This window comes from Anopheles moucheti, chromosome 2, assembly GCF_943734755.1.
Source record: "Anopheles moucheti chromosome 2, idAnoMoucSN_F20_07, whole genome shotgun sequence".
In the NCBI taxonomy this organism is placed as follows: domain Eukaryota; kingdom Metazoa; phylum Arthropoda; class Insecta; order Diptera; family Culicidae; genus Anopheles; species Anopheles moucheti.
Genome location: NC_069140.1, coordinates 84,679,899 through 84,706,690, shown reverse-complemented (window position 1 = coordinate 84,706,690; position 26,792 = coordinate 84,679,899). Strand labels below are relative to the sequence as shown.

Here is a 26,792-nt window from a genome sequence, read left to right as displayed (position 1 = left end):
ATCCTTTTTAACGTCACACTCTTCTTGTGCAATGATTTTCGTATTTAAAATTATAATAATACAAGTAGGGTCCTTGCTGCTTTCGATACTGAACGCGTCCTGTAGACAAACACCTTGAGCGCCATCTATCGGATTTCCGCATTACTATACCTTAAGCCCTAACTACACGTTTCATTTAACCTTTTTTTTTAAATCACGAAACAAAAAATTGCATTTACTTCAAATGATAACAAAAATATAACTGATTTCGGACATTATGAACACGCGAAAACCAATACGCAAAAATCTATGAGTTATTTACTTTTTTTTTCAATGGAAAACTGCTAACCTGCTCATTTTGTTTTGTTTCTCTCTTTATTTATTACTATATGTTCATGTTGATGCTGTTTTGTTGCTTCATTATTAGTTTTCTCTAGTTACTTTTGTTTCACCTTTGTTTTGTGGCTGTTATGTTTCCATCCTCCCGCTCGCTTTCGCTTCCTTCCTTGGGTTATTCGACTGTTTTGAGTTTTTTTTTTCGTGTTGCATTTCTACTTATGTTTGTAAGAGATAGGATTGATTCCGTGTGTCATGGATTGGTTTTGTTTGCCTGTTATCCACCGCGCGTGCTGCACCTGTATTAGTTTAGTTTGTTATCCGTACTGTAACTGTGCGGAGTTTTCGGTTTGTCCATTTTTTCCACTCCGAACTGTACTTTTCGTATGTTTGCAGTTGTTTGTCTTTTGTGAGTGAGTGATCGCCCCTTTCTATTTGCTGCTGCTGTCTTTTGTTTGTGGGTTGTTGTGTTTTGGATGGTTTATCCATTATTTGCTTTACGTTTCCTAATGCTTTCTGCGATACGGCCCGTCCCACTGCACGCTTTTTTAAAACTATCATCTAAAAAGTTGCGTTTTTTGTTAATTTGCGTTTATCGTCTAATTTTTCATCTTTGTTGCTTTGCTTTTGCGACTTTTACACAGCATTCTGTGGGGGGGGAAGGAGGAAATACTCTCGCTACTTACTTCCAAAAAAAAAAACAGAACGATTAAACAAACAAATCATCATTATTCGATATTATGGCCCAAAAACGGTTTCTCCCCTTTGTTTTGCTTCTCTATGTTTTCTTTGATTATTTTTTCCCTTTTTTCCATTTTTGTTCCTCGTTTTTCGCTCTCCTCTCTGAACTAATTTATTCGCTTACACACTACATGTTTTCCTTTTAACGCCATATTTTGTTTTGTTTTGGTTTTGTCAATCACTACTTATCTAAAGTGAACTGGCTGCATTATATGTTTCATAACACTTTTGTTTTTGCATTTTTCTTTTACTCTCTTTCATTTGCCTATGCTGATGCCGTAACCTTACATTCTCTGTTTTCTCTTGGTGCGCACACTTCCACACGGTTTCTTGGTTCAGTGTTCCAAGTATTGCTACAGAATTCTCGTTAGGTAGGTATAGAGTTCTGTTTTAACGATTGATTTCCATTTTGCTTTTTTTTCAGTTGATTATAGAGAGAAAACGCTAGCGCGCGAGAAAAGCGGATTCGAGAAAGCGAATAACTTGTGGAAAAAAATATAAAGATTGAAGAGAATAGAGTTGTTTTTTTTTTCTTTGCTTTTGGTTTTTTACTTCTATGGTTATGCTTTTCTTCGCTCCATTGCTTACTTTTTCTCATTTTTTGTCGCCTTTTAATTTACGTTCGGGATTAGATAAAATTTGCGCTAGAGTATGCATGTGTTTCGTAATGTGTGCTTGTTTGTATGGGTGTTTGTAAGTGTGGTTTCGCGTAAGTTATGCTATTCTTTCCTTCTCACTTCGTTCACTACAAGTAACGCTACTATAGTCAATCAATGTTGGGCCCTCTTGAATGATTTCTTCTTCGGTTTTTTCATATATACTCGTTCTTCGTTCTTCTCGTTTGTTTGGCTTTTGTTCTTTTACCTCCGAATTTCGAACTCTACACAAAGTTTGCAAGCAAACAGGCAGTGTGTGTGTGTGTTTGTGTGTATGTAAATATAAATCAATATAAATCAATCTATGGCACATCGTTCTCTAAGCACGAAACAAATAAAAATGGCATTTCAACATGATGGAGGCTTTGGCATGCAGTAAATCGATTCAACTCATTAAACATTTACGCGAACAGGTGCGTAAAATTAATATTCACCGCAAGGAAATTGAATATAATTTAAATACAACATACTTAAACGCTTACAAACACTAAAAAGTCACTTTTCGTGCTTCGTTCTTTCTATCTCCAGAATTGTGAGTGTGCTAGTGTGAACTGTGTTTGACTGTGTTTGACTGTTTGTTTTCCATGTTTGGAGAATATACGCGCGTTCAAGTTTAGAGAGGCAAGAAATTGTATAGAATTATGTGGACTATGCAACGTTCTTAAAGGTAGGTATTATCTTAATAACTGATTGGATTATGATGACTGGATTGGGAAGGTGAATCGGCCACAGAACGGCAGACCTTTCGTGCTCCGTTACGCTGATCATCCCCTTCTTCCTATTCGTATTCGTAAATGTGTGTACGTGTCTGATAGTGGGTGTAATGGCTTTCGTTAATGGCGCACTATGATTAGGATTCATAAATAGTTTTGTTGGCTGGTTTTGGTTTCGCTTGTCGTAATTAATGGTAAAGATTAAAGGTTTCGCTAAATGCATGCAAGTATATATGAGCTGTCGGTCGGTGTTGGCTTACTTTTGATTTGTTTCTTTTCCTGCTAGGTTTTTGTCGGCTTTCTAAAGCATTGCTTCTTAAACACTACCGGCTTTCCCTATTTTGTGCTACCAAGTACGATTGCAACCATTGCCGCATTGATCGGTTTGCAGAATGGCGTGTACTCCACACGTCCATAAAGTTTTTTTTGTTTACCCTCGAGAACGTATTCTTCTTATGTTTGTATTCCATCGTTCCCGTACGCTTAATGCTGTCCCTTTAATAGCTCTAATGCCCGGGCCCCTATACGATACATCCACTAGGTTGGTAATAATATACTTATCAATCATAATAATCATGATGTAAAATAAGTCTTCTTGAGTTTACTTGTTTTCTTGTGTGTTCGCTAACTTTCCTCCAGTTGTTTAGTCTCTTGTCTGATTTCTTTTCATTTTGTTCTCTCCGTTTGCAGTCCATTTCCATTTCGTTCCATTCCCCTATGGCTGTGGTTAGTTTGTTATGCTTTTGTTTCAATTTGTGGACAGTGAGTGCACTATGTTTGCATTTCTTTTCTTGTCTTCAGCGCACCTTTTACAGCACTCGTTTGGTTTTTTGTTTGTTGTTGGTTCGTCCCTTCTTTCGCATGCAAAAGTTTCCGAAATATGTTCCAAAAATTGAACCCTCAAAACTTGCAAATCTGTATGATTTTTTTATCTTCTTTGTTACGCTCCCATATTCTATATCAAACAAGCGCTTGTGTAACGATCGCACACTTTTTTATGCAACTGGCTTTTTCTTCACGGCCGTTTGTTCTCTAACCGTCCCCCACACACACACACGCACACACTCATCGTTTATTAGCTACGTTTTGTTTAAGGCAGTAAATTAATTCATATAATACTAATATTATTATTATATGTGTGTAATGCATAATGTTTTTCTGCTGTTAAATTGCGTGTGTATGCTCCGTGTACCATCGGCAGAAGTAGTCCAATTTTCATGTTAGCATTTTGTAGCGGTTCCCTTACTGCGGTCCAAAACCATAGCAAACAACACACCAGGGTCTGCAAACTGCTGACGCAGGTGATGGTGCATAACTCAACCTCGCGTCAACTTACTCGAGTGCGATTCACAAGGTCGGGAAAGAATGACATTGGGATGTTCCTTTTTTTTGGGGTTGTGGACTTCTCGAGAGGTGTAACGAGAGCATTCCAGTTTGCTTGCGAATCGGGCTGCAGCGAACATGCCACACGACACACCGAACCGACAAACGCCCAAACCGAATCAGCAACATGCCCGGCGCCGTCACGCGTTTCGCTGTGAAAGTTCTGCTGCATTGTGCATTCTATCCTTGATCGCGTGAATCCCTTGTTTAGAGTTTTTGTTTGTTTTGTTTTCAATTACATTATCACAGTTGATATAATATTTCATTTCTATATTATACTTTGCGGTCGATTTGTTTTGTTTTGTTTGTTTGTTTTTTTTTCCTTCTTTTTTGTGTCATATGTTTTTGATTTGTTTGTTTTGCTGCTGCGGTTTTTGGGACCCTTCGTTTTGTTTCGCTTGCTCTCGGTTATCATTATCGGCACACCTTTTCGCTTTCTAATTGCTTCCTGTTGCTTGTTGCTAAGAGCGTTCCTCTTGAGAGCTGTTTCTTTTCTACGTCCATTTGTTATTCCGCTGCGTGGCTTGATATCGTTCGGTGTCATTTTTTGTGTTTTTTGGCCGATCTGCAATAAATCGTGAAGGACGCCTCGATCGTGCTATTCACTAGGCAGCGCACATCCCTACGTTCTACTGATTATTGAGTTGGTGTATATATATATTTATATATATTATTTTAATGTATATATATATATATAGATATATGTGTTTTGCTGTACAGTACTTTCTTGTTTTGTTCTTTTTTGTTGTTGTTGCTGTTGTAATTTGCATCTCTGTAAACACCTAACATGCTCACCAAATTGGCAAACTTGTAAACCAAACCAGAACGGACGAACATCGACGAAATAAGGAAACACACGACAACAAACGAACGAACTGAATCAGTTAAATAAATCCTCGAAGAACATCTGTACAAGGAGCGAGAGTGACAAGACTCTCCCTCTCTCTCGGTCTGTTGTAACATTTCCAACGAAAAAAACGATATTATTCAGGAACAATCCTTCTGCGTGCCGTGCATCGTACAATGCGTTTGTGTGGGTATGTATTAAATGCTTCTTGTTTTCGTATATTGCTCGAAGCCTTTAACCGAGCCTTAAATCAACCATCTTCATCCACTTTTTATGTTGTTGCGTTTTCTTCTCCTTCAGTGTGTGGTATACGAGCCGGGGCAATCAATTCGTTGCCCATCTTCGGGAAGGCGGCAAAAGTGCATCATTTTGGCTTCCTCTCAATGCGTGAGTTGTGACGCGAGAGTGATTCAAACGTACCATCGTCGTTCAGGTATTATGGCACAAAATCGTCGCTTTGGTTTATGGTAACTTTACAAAAATTAATATTAAAGCAAGATCAACTTTTTGTAAATGTACATCGGGAATTATCTTTCTTAAGCTACAGGTTGTGTTTTATACTCGATCAAATAAAGTAGAAATTGATATGTAGAATTGAAAAATTTAATTACTTCCCAACGAGCGTTCCAAACATTTCTATTTGAATTCTCCGAAGCAACTTCTATCGAACATTTTTCAAATCTATTCTAAGAGATTCTTCAAAGTTGGTAGTGAGAGATACTAACGAATAACGATAAGTGAACATAACACTAATATTCTTTGTGTTTATGTAACTAAACGACAGTTCGAACAATACATTCTATTCTATGTTTGCCCGGTACAGAATTATTATTAAAATTTTGGACATTAGAAAAAGAAGTCTCTTTATAGAATGTAAGCGGTAAAGCGCACCGGTACACTTGAATAACTTAACATTTAAAGCAAAAAGAAGGAAACTGTTTTCGAACCATGGTCCTGTGCAATCCGAACTGACCTTTTGCATTCCGAATCGTTTGCTGAGTGATGACCTACAGTTCCAAATATACCGTGGTACAGAACTTGAGTATAATTTTCAACCAATTGGCGACCTTTTTTTAAATTCCTCTTGTACTTCTGCTTTAAAGAACTATCCATTCACCCATGCCATTCAAGCGTATTATCGGACCACTTAACTACAGTGATTTGCTTAATTAATTGGAAGCTAGCTGATGACAATACACACGCAAGACCCCACAGAACATTCCCCAAAAGAGGACCATCTTCAAAAAGGTCTTTTCGAGAGCAGAGCCCTATTCTTCACGGATGCTGAATGTACGGCTCGTGTTTGATTGCTCGCCGTTCGGAAGCGGCGATTCAGTGTTTGGTATTGTAACTGTTACTATACTAACGCTCCTTCTACTGCACTTACTAAATAAATACACTACTCCTTATTATGTGCCTATGTTATACGTCTGTTTTGATGATGGCATGATATATCGGCTAGTACCGCCCGATGGCTAATGAGTGGGGAAGATAAGAAAAAAGCGTTATTCTAAGAAGAATATGCCTCCCCTATGAGAGCTACAGGAGACTGAAATGCTCTTTAAGTTACTGAAGAGAAAGCCATAGGTAGCGTTAATACGTACTTTTGAATGTGTTTGCATGTGTGTATGTGTTATTGTTTTTACGTTTGATAGGATGAGTTGATACGCGTGTTGTTCCCCTCGCACGCCAATCGATCGCTCGCCATTCCCCCTTCTTAACCTACTCGGCAAAAAATGCCTTCTTGTTTCTTTATCGTATTCGCGAAGAAAGAATAGCCTCAGCTGCACGGCTAACAGCCGTTGTCCTTCTGGTTCCTCACCAGCAAGGAGACATTCCCATCCCCGTCCCTATCTTATCGTATGAGATTACGGTTGTACTTGCGATCGGTCGATTTCGAGCGACTCCGCGATCGTGGTTTCGTTCGGGGTACCCACCGACCCTCATTGCTACCATTCCCACAATCGCAATCGCTATCGTCCGAGCTATGCTCAACGCTGTTCTGTCCGTGCAGCTGCTGCTGCTGTTGCTGCTGCTGCTGATGGTGCTGAAGTTGCTGTTGATGGTGCTGCTGCATTTGCAGATGATGTCCCGCATAACCGCCGCGTCCACCATTGTTGTGTCTACGGGCCGTCATCATTGGGCTCTCGCTAGAGGACGATGCAAGATATTTGCCCCCGTTGAACGGTACCGATTCCGGACAGGGTGCCGGTGGACTCGCCGGCTCGAAACCCATATCGTCCGAGAACTCCTGGTTCACGTTGCGGTAAAACTCTTCCGTTGGTTCGCCCGCCTGGCTGAAGAACTCGATATTGCCACCGATCAACATGGGATCGGTCATAGCGCTGCCACCACCAACACTCGCACCCCCGCTCGACGGAGGCCCCGTGCGATAGCACTGTTCGTACAGCACGGACCCACTTTCGTAGTCATTCTCTGTCGCGTTCACATTGTTGTACATATCCGGATGGTGATGCTGCTGCTGCTGCTGATGAGGATGGGGTCGGATCCAGTTCTGGGGGAAGCTCGGTATCGGCGGTGGAAGTGTGTCCCACCGGGGTTGTCCATTCCCCTGACCGCCCACACCATTCCCATTCTTCCGCATCATCTGTGGAGACAGGGCGGCTGGGTTCGTACGAATCGTCATATTGTTCGGAGGCCGGTACGTGCCATACGGGTGATCCGGTGGTGGTGGTAACACGTCCGATATGTTGATCGGTTCCCTCATCGGTGCATTGTACTCGTTGCTCGACGTCGGACTATTACCGTTCGAGCACTTGAGACACGATTCTTCGGACAGCGTTGGTCCCATGCCAACACCACCGCCATTAGGACCACCAAGTCCGCCGAGTGTCATCATGCCACCACGCTGAAGCGTTACGGTCGCATACGGTTCCGGTGGGATGCTTCCGCCCATCATCATCTTGCCCATCGTTTGTGACTGTATCGTGTTGTTCGTCAGTTCAGCATACTCGGACGTGCTGGGTGGATCCAGCGAGTGCGACGGTGCTTTCACGAGCGTATTCCCGTGCAACCAGAGCGTATGCTGCTTGTCCGGTATAATCGTCGTCACCGAGGGTCCCGGATAGGATGCTTTCACACTCTGCTTCTTTCGTACCGTCCAGAAGATCGCGAAAATGGCCGCACTGATCAGTCCGACGCAGAGCACAACTATAGCCGTCCCGGACATCCAAGAAGCGGTCCAGTAGCTTGGCGTTGGATCGGATCTAGGGAAGAGCAAATTAATAGTTAGCGAATAGCTTCAAAAAATCCACCAACAAACAACTCTTACCTCACTATATTTTGTGGATCCATGTGTAACGGAGTGGGAGAACTGTAAGGACCTGTAAAAAAGCAAAACAGCATTTTGTGTCATCGAGTATTGTAAGGGATTCTCTTCAAAAACCCAACCAACCTATTCCACCAGCTGTTAGACTAGCAACACGAGCAATGTACATCGCACCAGGCGTGAGACTATTAATGACGACCGATTGTGTGGAAGAATTAAGTGACATCTGTCCCAACACTTTGTTTGTGGCATTTGACTTGATTTGTATCTGTAAAGAAATAATTCGTTAAAATGAGTTATACTTTACTTCAAAAATACAAATACGTACCTTGTAGCCTGTCAACTCTCCATTCAGAAGATGTACAGGAGGTGGCGACCACCGTACGAAAGCGGCCGTGGTATTTATCACTCCAACCCGCACATCGACCGGTGGTGCCGATGGTGGACCGTCAAGCGTGCGGCCACGCCGTACATTCGACACGGACCCGGCCAAACCCTCGGGAATACTCGCAAAGATTTCATACTCACTGTACGGTCGAAGACCCATGAGCGTTAACTCCTTCAAGTTGCTCGTGGTCAGTACACTGCTAAACGTCGAATTGTACAGATAGTAGTCGACCGGTTTCGAGGCCACCCGATAGTACATACGAAGCTGCATCCGAGACGTACTGTCCGTGACGTCCCACGTAATGCCGATCGAGTTCGCGGACACGGTAAACACGTTGTTCAGCACGATAAACTGTTGATCGTTAACCCACCGGTGCTGTTCGTACTCCAGGATCGGATCCCTGCCCGGTGCCTCACCCTCGGCCATCACCTTGATGTGGATCTTCTTCACGATGCTGCCCGCCTCGTTGATTGCAGCACAAGCGTACCAACCCTCGTCGCCCTTCAGTATCTGTCGGAACGAAAGGCTTCCGTTCTCCTCGAACACAATGTCGCTGCTGCTGTGCGGATGGGCGGTCGTCGTCGCCATCGTACCCGTGGAACCATCCGGTGACACGGTGCCTTCTCCGTGCTGATGATCCCCTTCCGGTGAAGTGTCTCTTCTGCTGCGCAAAAGCAGACGGTTCCGTTCGCTCGAATCGGCACGGAAGGCAGACACACGCGTTGGATACTGCTGCAACAGTTGCCGCTCGGACACGGGTTCAATCTTGATCGACCAATTGCCACGTCCCGTTCCGCCATCGCCACTCCCATTCGCCACGAACGATGCCATCTCCGGTGCAAACGCGTAACCTTCCGGGAAGCCCCAACTGACTGCCCGTTTCTTTCTGCCTCCCAAACCATCCGCTCCGGCCGACTGTTCACCTTCATCGCGCATCTGTTGTTGATGCACCTCATTGTTGTCCACATGCTTCCGATCGATCCGATCCCAGAAGATTCGTACGGCTGGGCGGCCCTTCGCCCGACAGGGCAGCAACAGCGGTTCACCCTCGCGGATCATCACATCCACCGGTGCTTCCATAAACGTCGGTGCCTCGTACACGTAAAGGTACACCGATATCGTTACGTTACCACCCTCGTTGTGACCCTCGCAGTAATATTTGCCCTCATCCTCCTGCCGGGCATCCTCAATGCGCAGCGTGTTGTCCAGCAGTTTGCGCGAGCGTCCTTCCGGCAGACGGCCACTTTCCTTACGCCACGTTACGATCGGTTTTGGATCACCGGTTAGTCCGCACGGCAGATCGAACCCTTCGCCCTCGAGCACCTCCGTGTCGTGCGGACTCTTCACAATGGTGGGCGGTGCCAGCACCTTCAGGTAAGCCGGTGGGGTCGTTTTTGTGCCGGCCATACTTTGTGCCGAGCATTCGTATTTGCCCGAATCGCTTGGTTGAATTTCGGAGATAAGCAAACTGCCCGAATCGACGAGTGAGTGATGTTTGCCGTTAATGTCCAGTATCTTGCCGTCTTTGATCCACAGCACGGACGGTTCGGGGATACCCCGTGGTGGTGTACAGTTGAGTACGACGGGACCACCAACGAGCGCTACCGTATCCTTTGGCATCAGGCGGAAATCATCACGGAGTACTGAAACATTCGAATAGCAACGATTAGATAAGTTTTTCTGATTATGAAATAGTTATTATCAGAGCGAGTTCCAACCCCTTATATCTTCCTTACAAGGTAGATCCTGGAGAAGTTTACGTGATGATCTTGATCGATGGCAAACTATTAACGCTTTTTACTTTCACAAAGGGCCAAGCACCTAGCACTAGATATGGTCATACGAGACTCAGGAACCTCAGAGATAATCTCCAATGCAGATCTTAGCATACCCTGACGCCATTCTTGGTTGGACATTCAGCAAATGTTTATCAAGGGTCTAGCAAATGCCGACATACACAAGGGTGATTCACAGACAGGGGATCTTTGCAGTCATCCAAAAAGTTTTCCTACTTTGAATCTAAAATCAGTATAGACACTAACTTTAATGTTGAATTTCTGTTTCTCTTAGAAATGGGCTCGGTCCTAAGATGACGTACGTCTCTTAGACGTGTTTGTGAGGTATGCCATAGACCTGCCACTCTATTGGATGCCACTGGAGCTCCGGAGATCCCAGCTCGTGAAGTCTTTCTAGAGTCTCCACAATGACAGAAGGGATGGAGTGGACATGGTAATCTCAAACTAAGACGGTGTGCTGACTTTCACGTGTCCGCCAGAACCTGGATAGCGGAGTTCTTACCTGCAATCTGAAGCGTAGCGTTCTCACTGATTGCAACACCTGCCGAGTTTCGGGCCTCACAGTGATAAACACCAGCATCCTGTTCACGTTTGTTTTGAGTGACTCTGAAGGAATGAGAGCAACAAGCAGGAGAATGTTTTGTCAGTCAATATTACAATTAGTTCGTTTGCCAACGTTTACCTCAGGAAGAAGAGTGATCCTTCGGGCAAGACTACGCGCCGATCCGATTGTGCGAGAGGCGCCCCGTTCTGGTACCAGATGAATTCGGGTGGCGGCCGTCCTGTCGCTTTGCAGTTAAGGGTGAGCGGTTCATCCTTTGCCGCTACCGCATCCTTGGGATGTTCGTTAATTTTCGGTCTCTGTTGTGCTGTATTGTGAGAGAGAGAGAGGGTAAATGAATCATTATTGAACATGTGAACCAAAGCACAGGTTTCGCTTGCGTAATGGGTCGGAATAAATGCAATGACAGCGAGATGTTCTCCTATCTACTTGCTTTGTTGCCAACCGCAGAAGCATTTCGAACACACAGCCACACACCCCGCGGGAATGGTGGTGTGAGGCGAGGTGCTTATGTAGGTTACGGGATGATGCTTCATTTATGCGCCAAGCTTCTAAGAATAGAACTTCCATAATCAAATATTTGTGCTACAACCTCGAACCCGCAGGGTATTCCACCTCGTAATGGTATTCAAAAGAAAACAACAGCGGCGCAACAACGCTCTAAGTGGCAATACGCTATCCACCATATATCCACATCCATTCGGGAGGTTTAATTCTCTTCTTGACCACACACACACACACAGGAACGAACGGGGAATCTGTCACGGTTTCGTAGTGGGCCATCTGCTTCCATCCACTTGGGAGGACCAATTGCGCCAATAACCACCACCGGCCGTCACCACACCCCACCCTGCATGCTTTCCGACGACAATCATATCAAAGGCTTGGCACCACGAACCAATAGAACCGAATGGCGTGAAAAAGGGTAGAAGAAGAGACGCATGCAAAGCGACCGTGTGTTTTATGGATGGAGTGTCAAGTGGTTTGGCCCGGCATACGGGAAGTGCAGCGGGCCTGCAGCAGATGGAAGACTAACACGTTCAACAACGGGGGTACGGTAGTAGCTCGCCCGAAAAAAAACCCCCCTAATAGAACGAGGCAAGGGAAAACGATCTTCAAAAGAATGAACAGAAAAAAGAAACCCCCCGGCATCCGCGGCCTGTTCGCCACTCGTTATGTGATTATTTTTATTCCACCCGGAAACGGGAAAAAGGCCCTCCAGAGAACGGGTTTTCACCCATTTTTTTGTGTTGTGGAGGATTTGGGCCCATCCATGACTGTCGGGGAAGCTTCCAGTTTTTTTTCCAGCTGCTGGGCGGAATATAATTTTCATTTGTACGGGGGAAAAAGCGGTAGCGTGTTACAGTACGAAGCAAAAAAAAACAAACAGGATTGGAACAAAATGACTTAATTTTTTTTGTTCCCCCAGCGGTCAGCGTTATAAATGCTCAGGTGTCAACCCGGAATGCCCGGGAGAGAAGGCGATGAGCGAAATAAATGTATTTAAGGAATAATGGAATTTATGGAAACCGAACCAAAATACCGAAATACCCAATAGTTGAAGCAGGTTTAACTATATAAATAACATAAATTCTAATAAGACTTGAAAACAGTTTCACTTCTGCCTAATTCACCCTGTTCGAGTTGAAGTGGAAAAGTTTAAACCATTTATAGAATCTTTTCAAGTTAAAATGGAATCTCTAGCGATAGATATGGAACATGAGCGAATCGCAACTTAATGTCATCAAAAACTTTCTCAAAACATTGCACGGAATTCATAAAACCACACCAGAAAGGTGAAAAGATTCTATATTTATCGCCAAAAAATTCAATATCATCTGGTAAAAAATCCATAAATGGAGAAAACTTTACCATTTCATCTGGAAACCCCTTGTAATGTCATTCGTTATCGCTTTCTGGCTTTGAACCAATTAAAGCACGCAAAGCTATTCAATATAATCTTCACACGAGTTCGAGTGATTTCATTTCAATTTTCCAGCGTCCAGTTTGCGTTAACTGTCGCGCTTCCAGCCGTACCCATTGCATTATCAGACAAAATAAACAAAAACACACACACACACCAGAGTAGATTAGAGCATGCACCCATGCGCCTAACCTGGGTGAGTAAACACCGACTTGTGAATGACTGAAAGAGCCTGGGTCGAGTGAGGTTTGTGGTTACGGAAATCAAACAGAACACATTAGATGACGATTCGGACGAGGTGCAGCCGATAGCTTGTTCCAGTTTCGATTTGCTAACCGACTCACATGACCTTTTGTAGCAAACATAGCTGTGGCGGTGTCCAACTGCTAGTGCTGATCATATATTTGGAATTCCACTTTTCAATGCAATTGGTTCAGTGGCGCTTTGTCGAAAATCGGTAAGATATTCCCACACATCTTAAAGTTTCAACATTCTTCTAGAGCATTCCACTACTTCCAAGCGTTTAGCGGCGTGAAGTTTAGAACGATTTTGCAACAAGTTAAAGTTGTTGCACCAAACATCGAACACTATGGACTCCGACCTACCGGAGCCGTTCGGAGTAAAGTACACGCATTCCTTTCATCTCCGTTGCAAACATTCCATTTCTGGGTGGATAGCTTTTGGGAAAAATTACCCAGTTCTTTACGTCTGTTTCCCATCGCATGGCAACGATTTGGGCGCGAGACTGGATCATTACAATCTTGGACATCCGTGTATGTATGTCTCTACTGACCTTTAAGCTCGGAATTGCATCAGAGCAAAAAAAAACACACACAGGAAAAGCGATACACATTCTTGCCCTTTTCCGGGGGCCGGATTTTCCGTATCGATTGAACTGTATATCCCTGGCCGGGCACACAACCCAAGTAGGCCACTAACTAAACCGCGAGGAGTAACTTTAAACCACAGGATTTTTAATCGTCTTCTTGCTCCTGTAGCTGTGCTCTTTCGCCTTAAAACAGGGGAAAAGCTATTGAACTCTCAGTGGTTGGTGCTGGGTTTAAAGTTACATTCTGAATACACTCAGCAGAGTAGCACATTGAATTTTGCAGGCATTTTTGTGCGAGTTCCAGGATTTTTGCCGAGCTCAACTTGCAATCCCTTTGAGGCTTCAAATCGTTCATCTTGTGTTGTGATAATAGGCTACTGAGATAGCTCCAGCAAGTAGCTCACCTAAGTGAATTACCAGATGAATTACTGATAAACTCCAAACAAACTCCCCCAACAATTGGAGTTTACGCGAGCAGTCAAAGACTTCAAAAGCAGATCAAACTGGATCTATTCCAGTTATTAGATCAGTGCTTAGAATTATTCTCAGATTCTAGATCACAAGTCTATCTGAACAACTTTAAAGTCTTGACTCACTCACTCACTTGGTGAGTGGCTAGCTCATATGAAGAAGACCCATATGAACAACGTTCATCATAAATCAGCCATTCTCGCTCGATGCATTTCAAGACCCCTAGCAACGAGATATTTTCTACTCATCTAACACTTTCTCCATCCTGTTTTCTAGTTCCTCGCCCAAAAAAAAAAAAGACTTCCCCCAATTTTTACACTTTCCCGCTTGCTGCTGCTCTCGCTGGCTGCATTTCTAACGCCCCTCTCCGATACGGGCAACCCCCCTTCTCGATCGATCATGATGGAAAAGGGCCAAATGCGACCTGATGATGACAAAGCGTGGGGGTTATGTTTCGAACCCCTTTCCAGGCAACCACAGCACACACAAGCAGAAGCAAAGCGTTCACTCGTGAAATAAAGACCCAACGAGTGTGTGTGGGGATGGAAATTTACGACGCCACTTTTGGAGATGCTTCTGGTGCCCTGTTGCCGCAAAAGTGGAAGTACGTGAAGCCGGGAATGTCGTCTTCTTCAGTAGCATCAGCAGTGCAGGAAGCAACTCGTCTAAAACCGTGCCCGTCTAAACGGGGCAAGGCAAAGCGCAACCGGTTTATCATATCATCATCATACATATTGCACTTTATATTGCATATTATGCACCGGCGGTTCCGTGCTGCGGCGACTGTTGCACTTGTGGGGGGGTTTCTCTAGCTGCACCACCAAACATGAGACGCGGGCCACGATTTGTTGGCATGAATTTATGCGGACTTTCACCAAAGAATTTCGTCCCAGAGGTGGCCGCACAGCTTTAACTGGTTCGTGTTCGCGTGAAGGAAGGAGAGTTCAAAGCAACGGGTTTTCATCTAAATAAATGTAAGACTGGCTCAACACAAAACCTTTAATATCACCACAAAATAAAGTCCAAACTGACTAGAATAAAATTGCAAACCAAAAATATACACCACAGCACAGCAACGGTAAACAAACGGGCCAAAGTGGGTTGAAGCACAAAGACGAAACGCTCAAACTCATTAACATGCAGGCACCTTAGGCAAATAAAACAAAACAAAGAAGTAAAAAAAAACGAAAAACAAACACCGGTATGAATCCTTAATAAGCAGTAGTTAAATAGTGGAATCCCTTCATTATTTTAAAATACCAAACAAAAAGTAAGCAAAAGCAAGGCAAAGGAATAAAAAAGCGCTCGTGAAAAAAAATCCTTCCTCAGAACAGCGCACCGAAAACGAAACGAAAAGAAAGTCCCTTTCCTTCAGTAACGATCGCCATAAGAAACGTGATTACTAATTTTAGGGCAGCCCTTTTTTCTGTGTGCTGCTTTCGAGGGAGAAGGGGGGCAGCCCCCTTTGTGTCAAACACGGCAAAACTGGCTTTTAATATTCGCAATGCACAAATTTTGACTTTCTTCAAAAATTCGCCGCCGAAGAAACGCCGAATGAAACAACTTTCAATTGGGAAATAAAGAAAACGCGCCTCACGGGCTTTAGCAAAAACGGAACGGGAAAATCCAGCAGGGACGGCTATTTTGTTGGCTGAAAGCTCCCTTACCCACGCAGGAACCGTCCCGGATGGTTTCCTGAGAGTAGTGCGGGGCCGCGGCTTAAGAGGTGGCCTCACACCCCCATTTGGTGACGATTTTTGCTAATTGTGAGGAAAAGGTTCCGACCACCGCTTTTCAGCTCCTTTCCGGTGTTGCGGAAAAGTGGTGTGTGTGTGTGGGCAGGGCAAAAGCGTTGCCATTATTTCGCTCTGGGAGTCACATTATTCCGTCACCATTCCGTCGGCCGTGGTGAGAAGGCAAAGTGTGAGAAGGCCCAGATATGAAAAGTGAAGCTGACAGAAAGATGGGGAAAAAAACACAATCCATGACTTCATTTATGCTACTGGCAACAGCCACCAAAATCCCGATGCTCTGCGGTGATCGTTTGGATGTCTTCAGTCGCAGGACATTTACGTGGTTTTCTTTAGAAGACGTTTCGAAGACTTGAATGGGTTGAAAAAAAATAAAATCCAAAGTGTGATTTGCAATAGAAGTTATAATGATGCGCCACAGTAGCTATGTAATAAAACGATTTAAAATTTAATTTCCAAATAAAAATCACTTATTTGTCTGTGAACTAATTATTAAAAGAATAAATGGATATAATAAATATTCATAACAATTCTAAAATATTTTAGTTATTGTATTGTTGGGTGAATCAGATTTTTACCTGATGAATCTTTAAACAGAATAAATGAATCTGAATCTCTATTGCAAAGATTCGTGAATCCACAAAGATCATCAAAGATGTATGATCTCGAAGGAGCTTCCCAGCCATGTCATTTTCCCTCCTCCGGTCTTCAGTAGTCGAAAATGGACCCTTGCATCCAAGGCTTCCGAAGGGCTTGATCCATCACTGCTCTGAGGATTCATAGATCTTTGGAGAATCGATTACTGATTTGAAGCGTTCATATGTGTGATTCGTATCCAAAGATTCGTTAAGCACAACACTATCATATTGGCGTACTAAACCTCTCAAAGGGTAACAAACGTCTCTCCAAGCTCAGATTCAACTGAAATACGTCCAGCATAATATCAAACCCAACTCCAACTCCAGGGAGCATCGGTGATTGACAGAAAGTAGTTAGTACCACTCATGCTAGGGATAACGGACTTTCTCTTCTATCCGGACATCTTAATCAACTGAGATTCTTAAGTCCTCAGCTGGGAGAGGTGATTGGGAATCTTGCAAAATACCCCTCAATATCTTTGAAAATAATTGTCCTTAGGGACTAAATCGGGGGATAGGAAATTCAGGATTTGATGCTGGAGGTATCCACCAAACACCAAAAAGTACCGAAATACTTTCGAACGCGATACATAGATAACAATTGAGGATCGCTGAGGTTCTTCTGAGCATTATTAATTACAGGATAGCTCAGTCTCAGATAGTCAGTTTAACCATTTACAAGCCTCAGAACCCGTTGGAAGGCTCGAGGCCTTATGCACTTCAAGAACCAGACTTCAAGAAACCGAAAAGTTCCCCCCAAAGCATCAGAGTTTATCTGATTGAAGTTGACGATGATGATCCTAACGAAGAGTTACTAGTATAACATGAGCATTGCCATCTTCGGCTCAACGTCCAAGGAACCGGATCCGAATGAAATTCATTATAGGAAACTTCGTGCTATGGAGACTTACACTTCGAGAGTCTAAAATTCCCAGAATCTGGAGGATTCTATCAACAAGCAGAAACCTAGATATATCGCACGCAGATTCTAGATACAATGTTTGGGACACGTGATGAAAAAAATGCTAATCAGACCTCAAGCAGTAGTGTCAGCTGGTTTGCTTAACCAAGTGAATATGCGGAAGTAAATTAAATATAGCATGGACTGAAGTTTCCGGAATCGTTGTCCATGTGCTCAGTCGTATGCGCGTACCCGGAAGCAAAGAAGCAGGGATGTCAACTAATTCTAAGATGGAACTGCATCAAACATTTATAATAACAGTTCTATGACATGGAACTGTCTGTCGAATCATTAGAAGCTTCTAAGCCACGCTGAGGTGGAAAGATTCTCGGAATATTTACGCACCACTAGGGACGAGCTCTGTCAGCTCTACATTACAATCACTTGAACATTATCTAATGTATTAAATAGTGCATATAGCAAGTAATGTCTAACTTGCGTAAAGACTTAATGTCAATCGGACCATTTAGGAACGGTTTTCCCAATCGATTTTCCTTTCGATGAAGGGCGAAACAAAATCAAAACGATACGATTTAATGTTATCATTGATATTTAAAACACACCAGACCCGCTGCTTTCTCTTTTCGATTCGTTTCCTGCAACTGCTTGCAAAATGCTGGCACGTTTTCCCAACGCAACGCTCGCGCGGTGTGTGTGTCTCTCTGTCTCTTGTGCCAGGATCTATCACAACAATCCCCAGTCCTCGGGCGGACGAAGGGAAAGCACCAAAAAGGACATAGTGAGAGCTTAGAAAGAGAGTTGGCGGGTTCGGTAGCCGGAAAGAGTTGATAGTCAAATGTTGTTGTCCTCGTGCAAGTCCGTCTCATTCGTGCATTCGTTTCGCACGCTTCACTCGCACTACCTCCTGTGCCGGGGGGAACTGAATCGAATTTTCCATACAAAACCCGCTCCCCCATTTTTTTTTTCGACAATCGCGTTTGGGCGTTGTTTCAGATTTTCCGTACTGGAAAATCATTTTCCCACCATTTTAGTTGCCGCTCCCGCATACATTATTTCACTCTCTCTCTCTCTCTGGCTCATTCTCGGTCTCACTAGCACGTGCATTCTGTGTCTCTACTGTCCCTATCAACGTGCTGACTCGTTTTCCCTATTGCTTCACAGTCACACAGTCATACACATTAATATCGATTTCCGTTGTTGCTGTTGCGACCGTGTGAAAAACTTTCTTGCCAATCTCATTGCACCACGAACACGAGCTTTTTCCCTTTTATGTAGGTAGGATGATTCCTGCTGTGTTTTTGGAGCAAAAACCCGGCCGGTTTTGCTTTATTTTGTCCCGTCGCTTGAGCGATATGCCGGGAAGGTTTCGCAATGTTAAAGGTCGACGGAAAGAGCGGAAAGGTTAATAATCCCGGTAAACAACATCGATCCCGGTGACTCCTCCGGCACGATGTTTCCGGCACGTGACGGAGGTTGTTGATTTCGGCAATGATCGATTGTGGTGAGAAAACGATAGTTTTCGGGTTGGGTTAGACAATTTTCATTAGCGAATAGTTCGAAAGGAAAAGCACAGCTGAAAGGAAAATGCAGCCCTGTTTTAAGCGACAAAGGAAAATCGGACGTGGACAATTTTGGGTAAGAAAACTTAAGGAATGAATTGGTGATCTTCATTTCATTTATAGACAACATTAACTGTTAAATTCACATCATTTTTAACGAAGTACACTTAATTTGTTACACAAATTGATTGTAGTTTGTATAGTTGGGTAATTAATAGTATGGGCAATGGAAATCGAATTCAAAGACCTACAGTGGTGGCTAGCGAAATAAAACTATCGTGTATTTCTGCTTCTATAGAAATATTTCCTTAAGCTTAGAACATGTTACAGCTGTAAGATAATTTTTAGAACAAATTATCAATTAATCAATTAATTTCAGGGACCAATACCGATACTCTAAGACAGGTGTTATATGATGAGGCCTTAACCATCTAGAAGGGAAATTAAGGGGATAATTCGATAAATATAAAATTATAACAAAAAAGACGTTTTCCGTTCACCGAAATCAGGAATCGACTTTGGAAAGAATCTTTAATCTTCAGAGCAGATCAAGCCCTTTGGAGGTCTTTAGTGAAAATGGTAGTTTGACAGTCTATGGCCGGAGAGGCCACATTGCTATCTAGACATTATCGATCATAAAGAAAGATGGAAAATTGACATAGTTTGGACATATAAGCTTGCACCCTCCCTAAGTCCTTTACGGTGTAAAAATGGCTAAGTACGATAATGGAAAAATGATGTAGAATTCAAAAAATTTTAACCGCATTTAAATCGGATTAACGGTTTTTAAATAAAGATCTAGTTTGAAAGTATGGTTTCGAAATAATCTCGCTTTGAATCGCTAGAATTGCTGCGAAACTGCTTAACGTTTTAGTCTAAATGTTTAAAATTTAGGATAAACCCAACAATCCTGTTGCGATGCAAGATTCGACGTCTCTGGCGTTGTGACATCCCTGGCGCGGTGACAGTCGCCACGACGAAACGATCGCTACGTCAAGTACAGGGATAACGAGTTGCACACGCGAACAAGAGGGATACAAGTAAAAGCTTGGAAGCGAGGAAGTTAGTAACGGAGTGAGGAAGCAGTGACGGAGAAAAGGGACGAAATTTCAGAAGCTGCCCCACCTTTGAAAATAAAGGTAATAGCAAATCTGCCGCAACAAAACCCAAGCATTGATGTCCTTGCGAAAACCATCAATAACATGCTCAAATTTATTCGAATGGTATGATATTATTAATCGATTTATTGGATAGAATTAATCGACAAGCTAACACTTAACAAATTCCCAAAATACACAACGGTCTTACTTTATTGGCCAGCACTGTGCTAATAACAAGAATTGGGCGACTGGGTTAAGAAAGAAAAACTAACTTTAGTGAGTTGTTATATTAATCTACACGAACCTAGTAGGCCTTGACGTTATAGAAGAGAAGCAAATACATTTTGCAGGTCAATCATATTCTATCCTTCCTTATGAAGGAATGCTTTTTCATATTCTTTTGAGTGTCCTTTTCAGCTGTGTCACACGACGAACAATTAATATGCTACGCCGGGGAAATAGTACGCATCCAATCGCGTCCATTTATCACTGTCTTGCCATCACGAGTTAGACCGGCAGGAGTTAGGAATTAGGTTACGGGGCGACACTCGTCACACTGGAACAGGGGGAGGGGGGGGGGGGGGGGGGGGGAGGTTCGGTAAAGGACACTCAATCGGCCGAAAGGATTAGCACAGAGCAAAAGCGCATTATAAGACGCTTACCGAAAAAGGGGAGAGGCGGCTTATACTCTTGCTTCATTTGCCATTTTTGTGTGAGTGTGTGTGTGTGTGTGTGCTGTTAGCTAAACTTTGATCTTTCCATCTCATAATCTGCATCCCTAATGCGGCAAAATCATGTCCGCGGTGCTAATCCGACGACGAAAAGCCCACCACCACCCAAAACCAAAAAGGAAGGAAAAGCAAATGAGATAATGCAAAACTTGACGGCGAAGAATATTTGCCAACGACCGTTTTGAGTTGCGTAAGTTTCAGGATGGCGGCAAGCAAGTTTAGATTTTTTTTTTGCTTTACTTTGTACGGGTGTGTGTCCTTTGGTGTTGGGAAATTTATTCTTAACGCCGCTGAAGTTATCTAAATGTTTGCTCATCATCAGAATACATCGAACAGAAAATCCCACCCTATTAAAGTATGCTCAACTTAACCTTGGTTAACAGTTAAATACATCTCGAACCTTACTTTCGTTCACATGATTTACCTCTTTAGACCTTCTGTAGCAAAGGACTATTACAGGGTTTTACAATAGATGAGATACGATAAACCCATTACTGAAGCGCACGAACGAGTAAGATAAAGAGGAAGATTGATATTTAAAAAAACAACAAACTTTTCTGAATCAAAAAACTCTATTTAATTGCTATTCTGCAGACCCTTTGCTTTAGTTTTCGTACATTAATTTTGTATGCTATATCTCAACTCTTGGATCCGGCGTGCACGTAAACAGCCTGACCGATTGGACATTCACTAAATTGTGCACGCAACTCTATATCCAGCTTTGACTATTGCATTCAAGTGAATTGTGGTTCACTATCAATCTCTTCATTTATCTTATTCGCTAACGCGATTCTGTAAGTTGGGCTCGCCCTATCGCTATTGTAAAACCCTGTACATGTAAGAATATCCTAGAATACAGCTTACTGCATCTATTTGCCTGCAAATTAATGCCTATTTTTGATCTATTGTACTGCCAGGTAGGCCGTTAAAAAGGGTCTATCGCAAGTTTGTCCTTCCCAGGGCGAGCGTACAACCGAATTTCTTCATCACAATTTCCCTCCCACTCCCATAAATCCCCGATCACTAAATGCGTGTATGAGTGTGAGCGGGGGCGAATGAGGGAGGTTGAGAAGGCCCATTTCAATTCCGATCAAGATTTTATCAAACGAACCACTCCGAATACTACCGGGGCCAATAAATTTCCTTTCGCCACCTACCCTCCCCTTGAACAAAGTGGCCGGTAGGGGTGACAAAAACATTTTTATCGAGGTATCGTTTTTGCATAAAAACACCCCCAACCAAAACAAACTGCTTCTGTAAGTTTGCTGGCGAGAAGCGCAGCAAATGGAAGGAAAAGCGAAAGCAAGAGGAAGAGAAATTTATTTTCCACCGAACGGCCCTCCTTCGTGTTTTCCCTCATTTTCCCTCCGCACAAGTGGGATTCCGATCGTAGATGATCCTACCAGCGCATGGGACCACCAACTCGAGGACAAGTCAAGCGAGGAGACGAACGTCACACCCCGTTGAGACGATTGTCCTTGGAAAAGGTTTCCAAATGCTTATTTTCGGCAGACAAAATGTGACCACTGCTCGTAAAGAACCGTTTCTGTGAGTGCTGGCTCGGTTAAAGGCACAAGACGCCGGCAAAACGCTTGTGGCCGATGGTTTTTCCTTGAACGTCCATTTTTTTCACTTTCTCTCTCGCTTCCTTCTACATTTGCTTCGTTTTCACTTCCTAATTTCCTTTCGTACGAATGGTTCATTTCGTACGCACGGTACGACGGAGCCCATGCAGATTTCTGGGTTAACTTTCGAAGGCGAACGCGCCTGTATACCGCCGCGTGGATGTGGACTGTTTCGTTCACACGGTCCGCTGTGTAACCGTCCACCAAACACACCAAACATACGGATAATATTTGCCTTCGATAACGCCTTTCCTTACGATGGACAGTCCTCCGTGAGGACGCCTTTCGTCCACCGGATATTGGATGTTTTGGTCGGTAAGATAAGCGAGAAACGAGGACGAAACGGGGCAAAACCTCAACAGAAGAATCTCTAAAGTACGCGCCATGCGGTAATAAAGGAAAGATGCCTTGGCTTCTTTGCTTTTGCTTGTAAAAATTTGAAATCGAATCGGGATTTTCCCGAGAACCATCGTGTGCCACAACATATGTCGACAGAATGGGCTGGGATAATACAAAAGCAACCCGGAATGCAGATCAACATTGACAAGATGGAAATGAGACCTCTAAAATCTATTAACAAATGCGTCAAGGCAGTGGCATTCTAGTGTGAAATTTTCATTTTTGATACAAACCGTAATATATTATACCATTATTATGCTGCCAAAATTCATAAAAACGTTCGCCTATCTTGGAATCGTCATATCTATCGTGAATAGATACATCAGCAATATCTTGGACATGGCTTTAAATGGTTTTGGACATGCTATGTACTATTAATTGCAGTTTCATTCGAATTATAGGTCTAATCGAATTATAATCTAAGAGCATTCATGAACTTTTGACGATTCTTTCACGATTCATAACTCTCTAAAAGGTCAGATTCAGTTAAAATCGAACTGTTCTAGTTCGTAGTAATAAAAAAAATCAGATGAATTGCGCTAGTGCAGTGAATTGAAATAGACTAGATATGAAAATATGCACCTAAACTTCAATAATGCGCGATGCAATTTCAGCGTATATTGTACATTACGGTGCTAATAGATGACGCGAAATTTCGCATAATGAGAAAAATGAGAAATGTTATTTTAGTACAATCCAGCTTTTTAGTACGGGAAATTTCGCAAATTTGAGAAATGAGCGTTTGTCGAAATTTGACAAACAAGGAGTTTCTCGCTTTTGAGAAACGCGGTTATGTAAACAATCATTCGTCAACACGCGGTGCATGCGGTAAAGTGCTCAAAACTGTATTCAAAAAAAGTGTTTTGAAAAGTTTGATAAAGAGAAATGGGTAAGTCTTAATGCATTTATTTGTTCACAAAGTGTTCAGCAGTTCTGTTCACTTCCACTTCCAAACGTAAACAAATGCAACTCGATGCAGATAGTTGTTTTGACAGCTCGGCTGTGTATGCTAAACTACTTCTCAGCAATTAGACGGTGAGAAGGCTAAAAACCCGCGAAATTTGTGAGAAACTACAATTTTGACAGCTCACGATTTCTCATTTTTCTCATTGTGCGAAATTTCTCGTCATCTATTAGCACCGTTACATGTGAAGATGTCCACCAAATTAGGAACCGATCAGTACAGACAACCCAACGCAAAGGATACCGAAAAACATTATAATAATTCCTCGTCTACTTTTGGCAATTTATTTGTAAACTCTTTACTTTTACAAACTTCGGATAAATTTCGTAATTCTCTTCTGACGTCTAATACGTTTTCCAGAATCGAAATGCATCCCTTCTACCCGTTGGTACTGATGAGTTAAATTCGCTTTTTTAAGTTTTAGTTTTAAACTAGGAAGAATTTTCAAATATCAATTTCAATCCAAATTAGAAACATCCTATAAGGAGATAGCCACAACACACCAGATTTATTCCAAACATAACAAAGCGAAACGCATTCAGGATGGAACGATAACAAACCCATACGAATGGCTTGCCTCTTTCAATTCGCTCTATAAATTCCGTTTCATGCTCTCCCTTTCGCAAATGTTCCAAGCCACAGAAGGACACATTTTGCTGCATCAAAAGGCTCCCTCCTGTACGTCTCTATCAAACACGTGGACCACAGATAGGAGAGCGAGACAGTGCGCGGGGGAAAACCCCACACCGAAAATAAGCAAGAGCAGACCATTAAACAGATGACCGTGGGTGGAAAATCGGAAACGGGTTTGGAAATTCATTGAAATTTTCAAATCCCGATGATACAACACCAGCACCGTTCGCAAAAAAAAACCTAGCGCACACACCGACGGCAACAAGAAAAGCGGTCGATTAGACCGGTTTTGTCATACGCAACCAAACACACACACACACACTCCGAATAGGAGGGAAAGTCGGGGTTTTTCCTCTGAGTGTGTCTGTGTGTGTGTATTTATCTGCTCTACTCGCTCTCTCGCACGCTTGCTCTCTCTCGTGTGATCGCGTGACCGGTGTTTGCATCGAAATTGTCGGAATGTCCAGCACGGAAACTCCAAAAAACGATCGATTACGGATTCGCATTCCTTCACAGGTATGCACTTTGGTGTGTGTGTTCGTGTGCTTGGGGATTTCATGGATGCATTTTGCTTCTCCATTATTGTCCTTTGTCAAACTTTGTTCGGTCAGCGCTAAAACAGAAAACTAAAGGTGGAAAACATTATTTATGTGCAAAGTTTGCCAAAGATGCTCGCATTTACACATACCGGTCATAACGCATCGTAGATAACTGCAGTAGGAGTATTCACAAAGCTCACTAAAAAGAGGGAAAGGACCTTATGTTGTCCGCTTACCTTCCGCCGTTGGAGGATTATATAAACAGCTAATTATCAGCAACGCTACCGCAACACGCCAGCAGCAACCAGCAGGACCCACCGGCGACCGGATAATGCATCCGGCCGGCATTGCAACCATCGCTCGTGCTATGCCGCGGCACGTCGGCTTCCGGGGGATCGATATAATTATTGTGCGATTTTATTTACTGTGGGGCGGTCCGTCTGCGGCACGTCAGGAATTGTATCGCCGCGATCGGTGGATTAATCCTTCGCACAATGCCGTCTCTCCCGCCCGATGGTGACCGGTCGGTTCCTCTGTACCTGTCGTTCCCACCCGCACCGGGGCCGCATGGGTGTCGTGCAATTTCCCACTGGTGATTATTATCCGTTCAATTGCTGCTCCTACTTTTTTTTGTACACTTCCGGAACACACACACACACTGAAATGCGCACACAAATCGGGCCCGTTTCCGTGGCTGGAAACATTTAAACAACACCTTTTTCCATGGTGGGACAATAACACCAAAAAAACACCACCCGACGAATGCACGTAAACTATATTTTTCAACACGCTTTTCTCACTCACGCACGCCCAGAACACACACACACATATACAGACAGAGTGCAACAAAACTGGTCAAACCCGGGAGAGTGGTGGTATATCGCTTGGCGGAGGAGGGACAGAATTTTGCAATTTTCACCGCAACAATAATAACACTCGCGATGCGGTAAATCGCCACCAGAAAGGAAAAAAATCACTCACACACTCACATAACACCAGAAACCGGGATGATTATTAGTGATGGAAGCCGGTGGAAATTCTTCGCGAGGCACACAAAACACTGGGTTTCAGGATGCAGGCTGCGCGCGCGATGCGTGGGTGTTCGCGTTTAATATTCGCGACAATGCACACAAATCAAACTGTTTTCCCTTCGCCGACTGATCACAGTATGCCGCGGCTGTGTGTGTTGTTTTTTTCTTGTTGTATGATACAGTGGGGGGAGGGGCACGAAATTATAATCACATTTCCACCGAACTGGTTAGGTCGCTAAAAAGAGAGAGAGAGAGAAAGAAACGGAAAATGAAACATTACAAAAAGGAGTTGAATTATATAAACAATATATATAAAAGTGGAACTTTCATGACACTCGTAGGAGAAAAAAAAACCTTTTCCTGTTTGATTTTTCCAGGCGCTGGTGATTTTCCCTCCCTCTCCCACCCGCGTTGTGTTGTTGATCTATTCCAGCAGCTAAATAGGCTGTTGGTTTCATTTTTTCGACCATTTTTCATTTCTGCTCAACGACAACAAAAACCGGAACACGCCAATTTGGGTAAACACTTTGTATCGGACATGTGGTGTTTGCAGTGGGATGAAAGTTTTGGGTTTTTTTCCCTTTTTCTGGTTCTGTTTTCGCGACGCCAGGTTTTTCTTTATACAGTGATACCTCGAGATACGCCACAACTTGCTTATTTTCTATTGCAGTTCGTTTAAAAACACTGTCCAATAAGGTTTGTTTCTTGCCACCATTCTTCACTTTGTTTCGAATATATTGCGGATATTGAACAACTTCGATGCACGCACTGCAAGCGCTACAACTTTCAGGGGATTGTTATTTTCAAACTCTAAAACTGTCTTCAACATTTCCAATATCTACTTTATATCGCTTGTGGAGATCATCTCTTTCATCTCTGGTACCTCTTCAAGACTAATTTGTCGCCCTTCTACTACTAATATTTCATGTTTCAATTCTTCTAAGGTCCTTTCAGCTACAAGCTTCCATGAAAAGATGCAGAACCAG

The 26,792-nt window shown here is 43.2% G+C and overlaps 1 protein-coding gene across 1 annotated transcript; it reads right to left on the bottom strand.

Annotated features, from left to right (window-relative positions):
• Window positions 1-377: 377 nt before the first annotated feature.
• LOC128299444 (roundabout homolog 1-like) lies at window positions 378-25,708 on the bottom strand. Its single transcript, XM_053035413.1, has 7 exons — window positions 25,012-25,708; window positions 10,811-10,997; window positions 10,631-10,734; window positions 8,273-9,975; window positions 8,071-8,212; window positions 7,948-7,999; window positions 378-7,882 (listed from the first exon to the last, which is right to left on the bottom strand). Exons 1-7 carry the CDS (start codon window positions 25,130-25,132, stop codon window positions 6,511-6,513), a joined length of 3,681 nt encoding a protein of 1,226 aa, XP_052891373.1. The 5' UTR covers window positions 25,133-25,708; the 3' UTR covers window positions 378-6,510.
• Window positions 25,709-26,792: the final 1,084 nt, after the last annotated feature.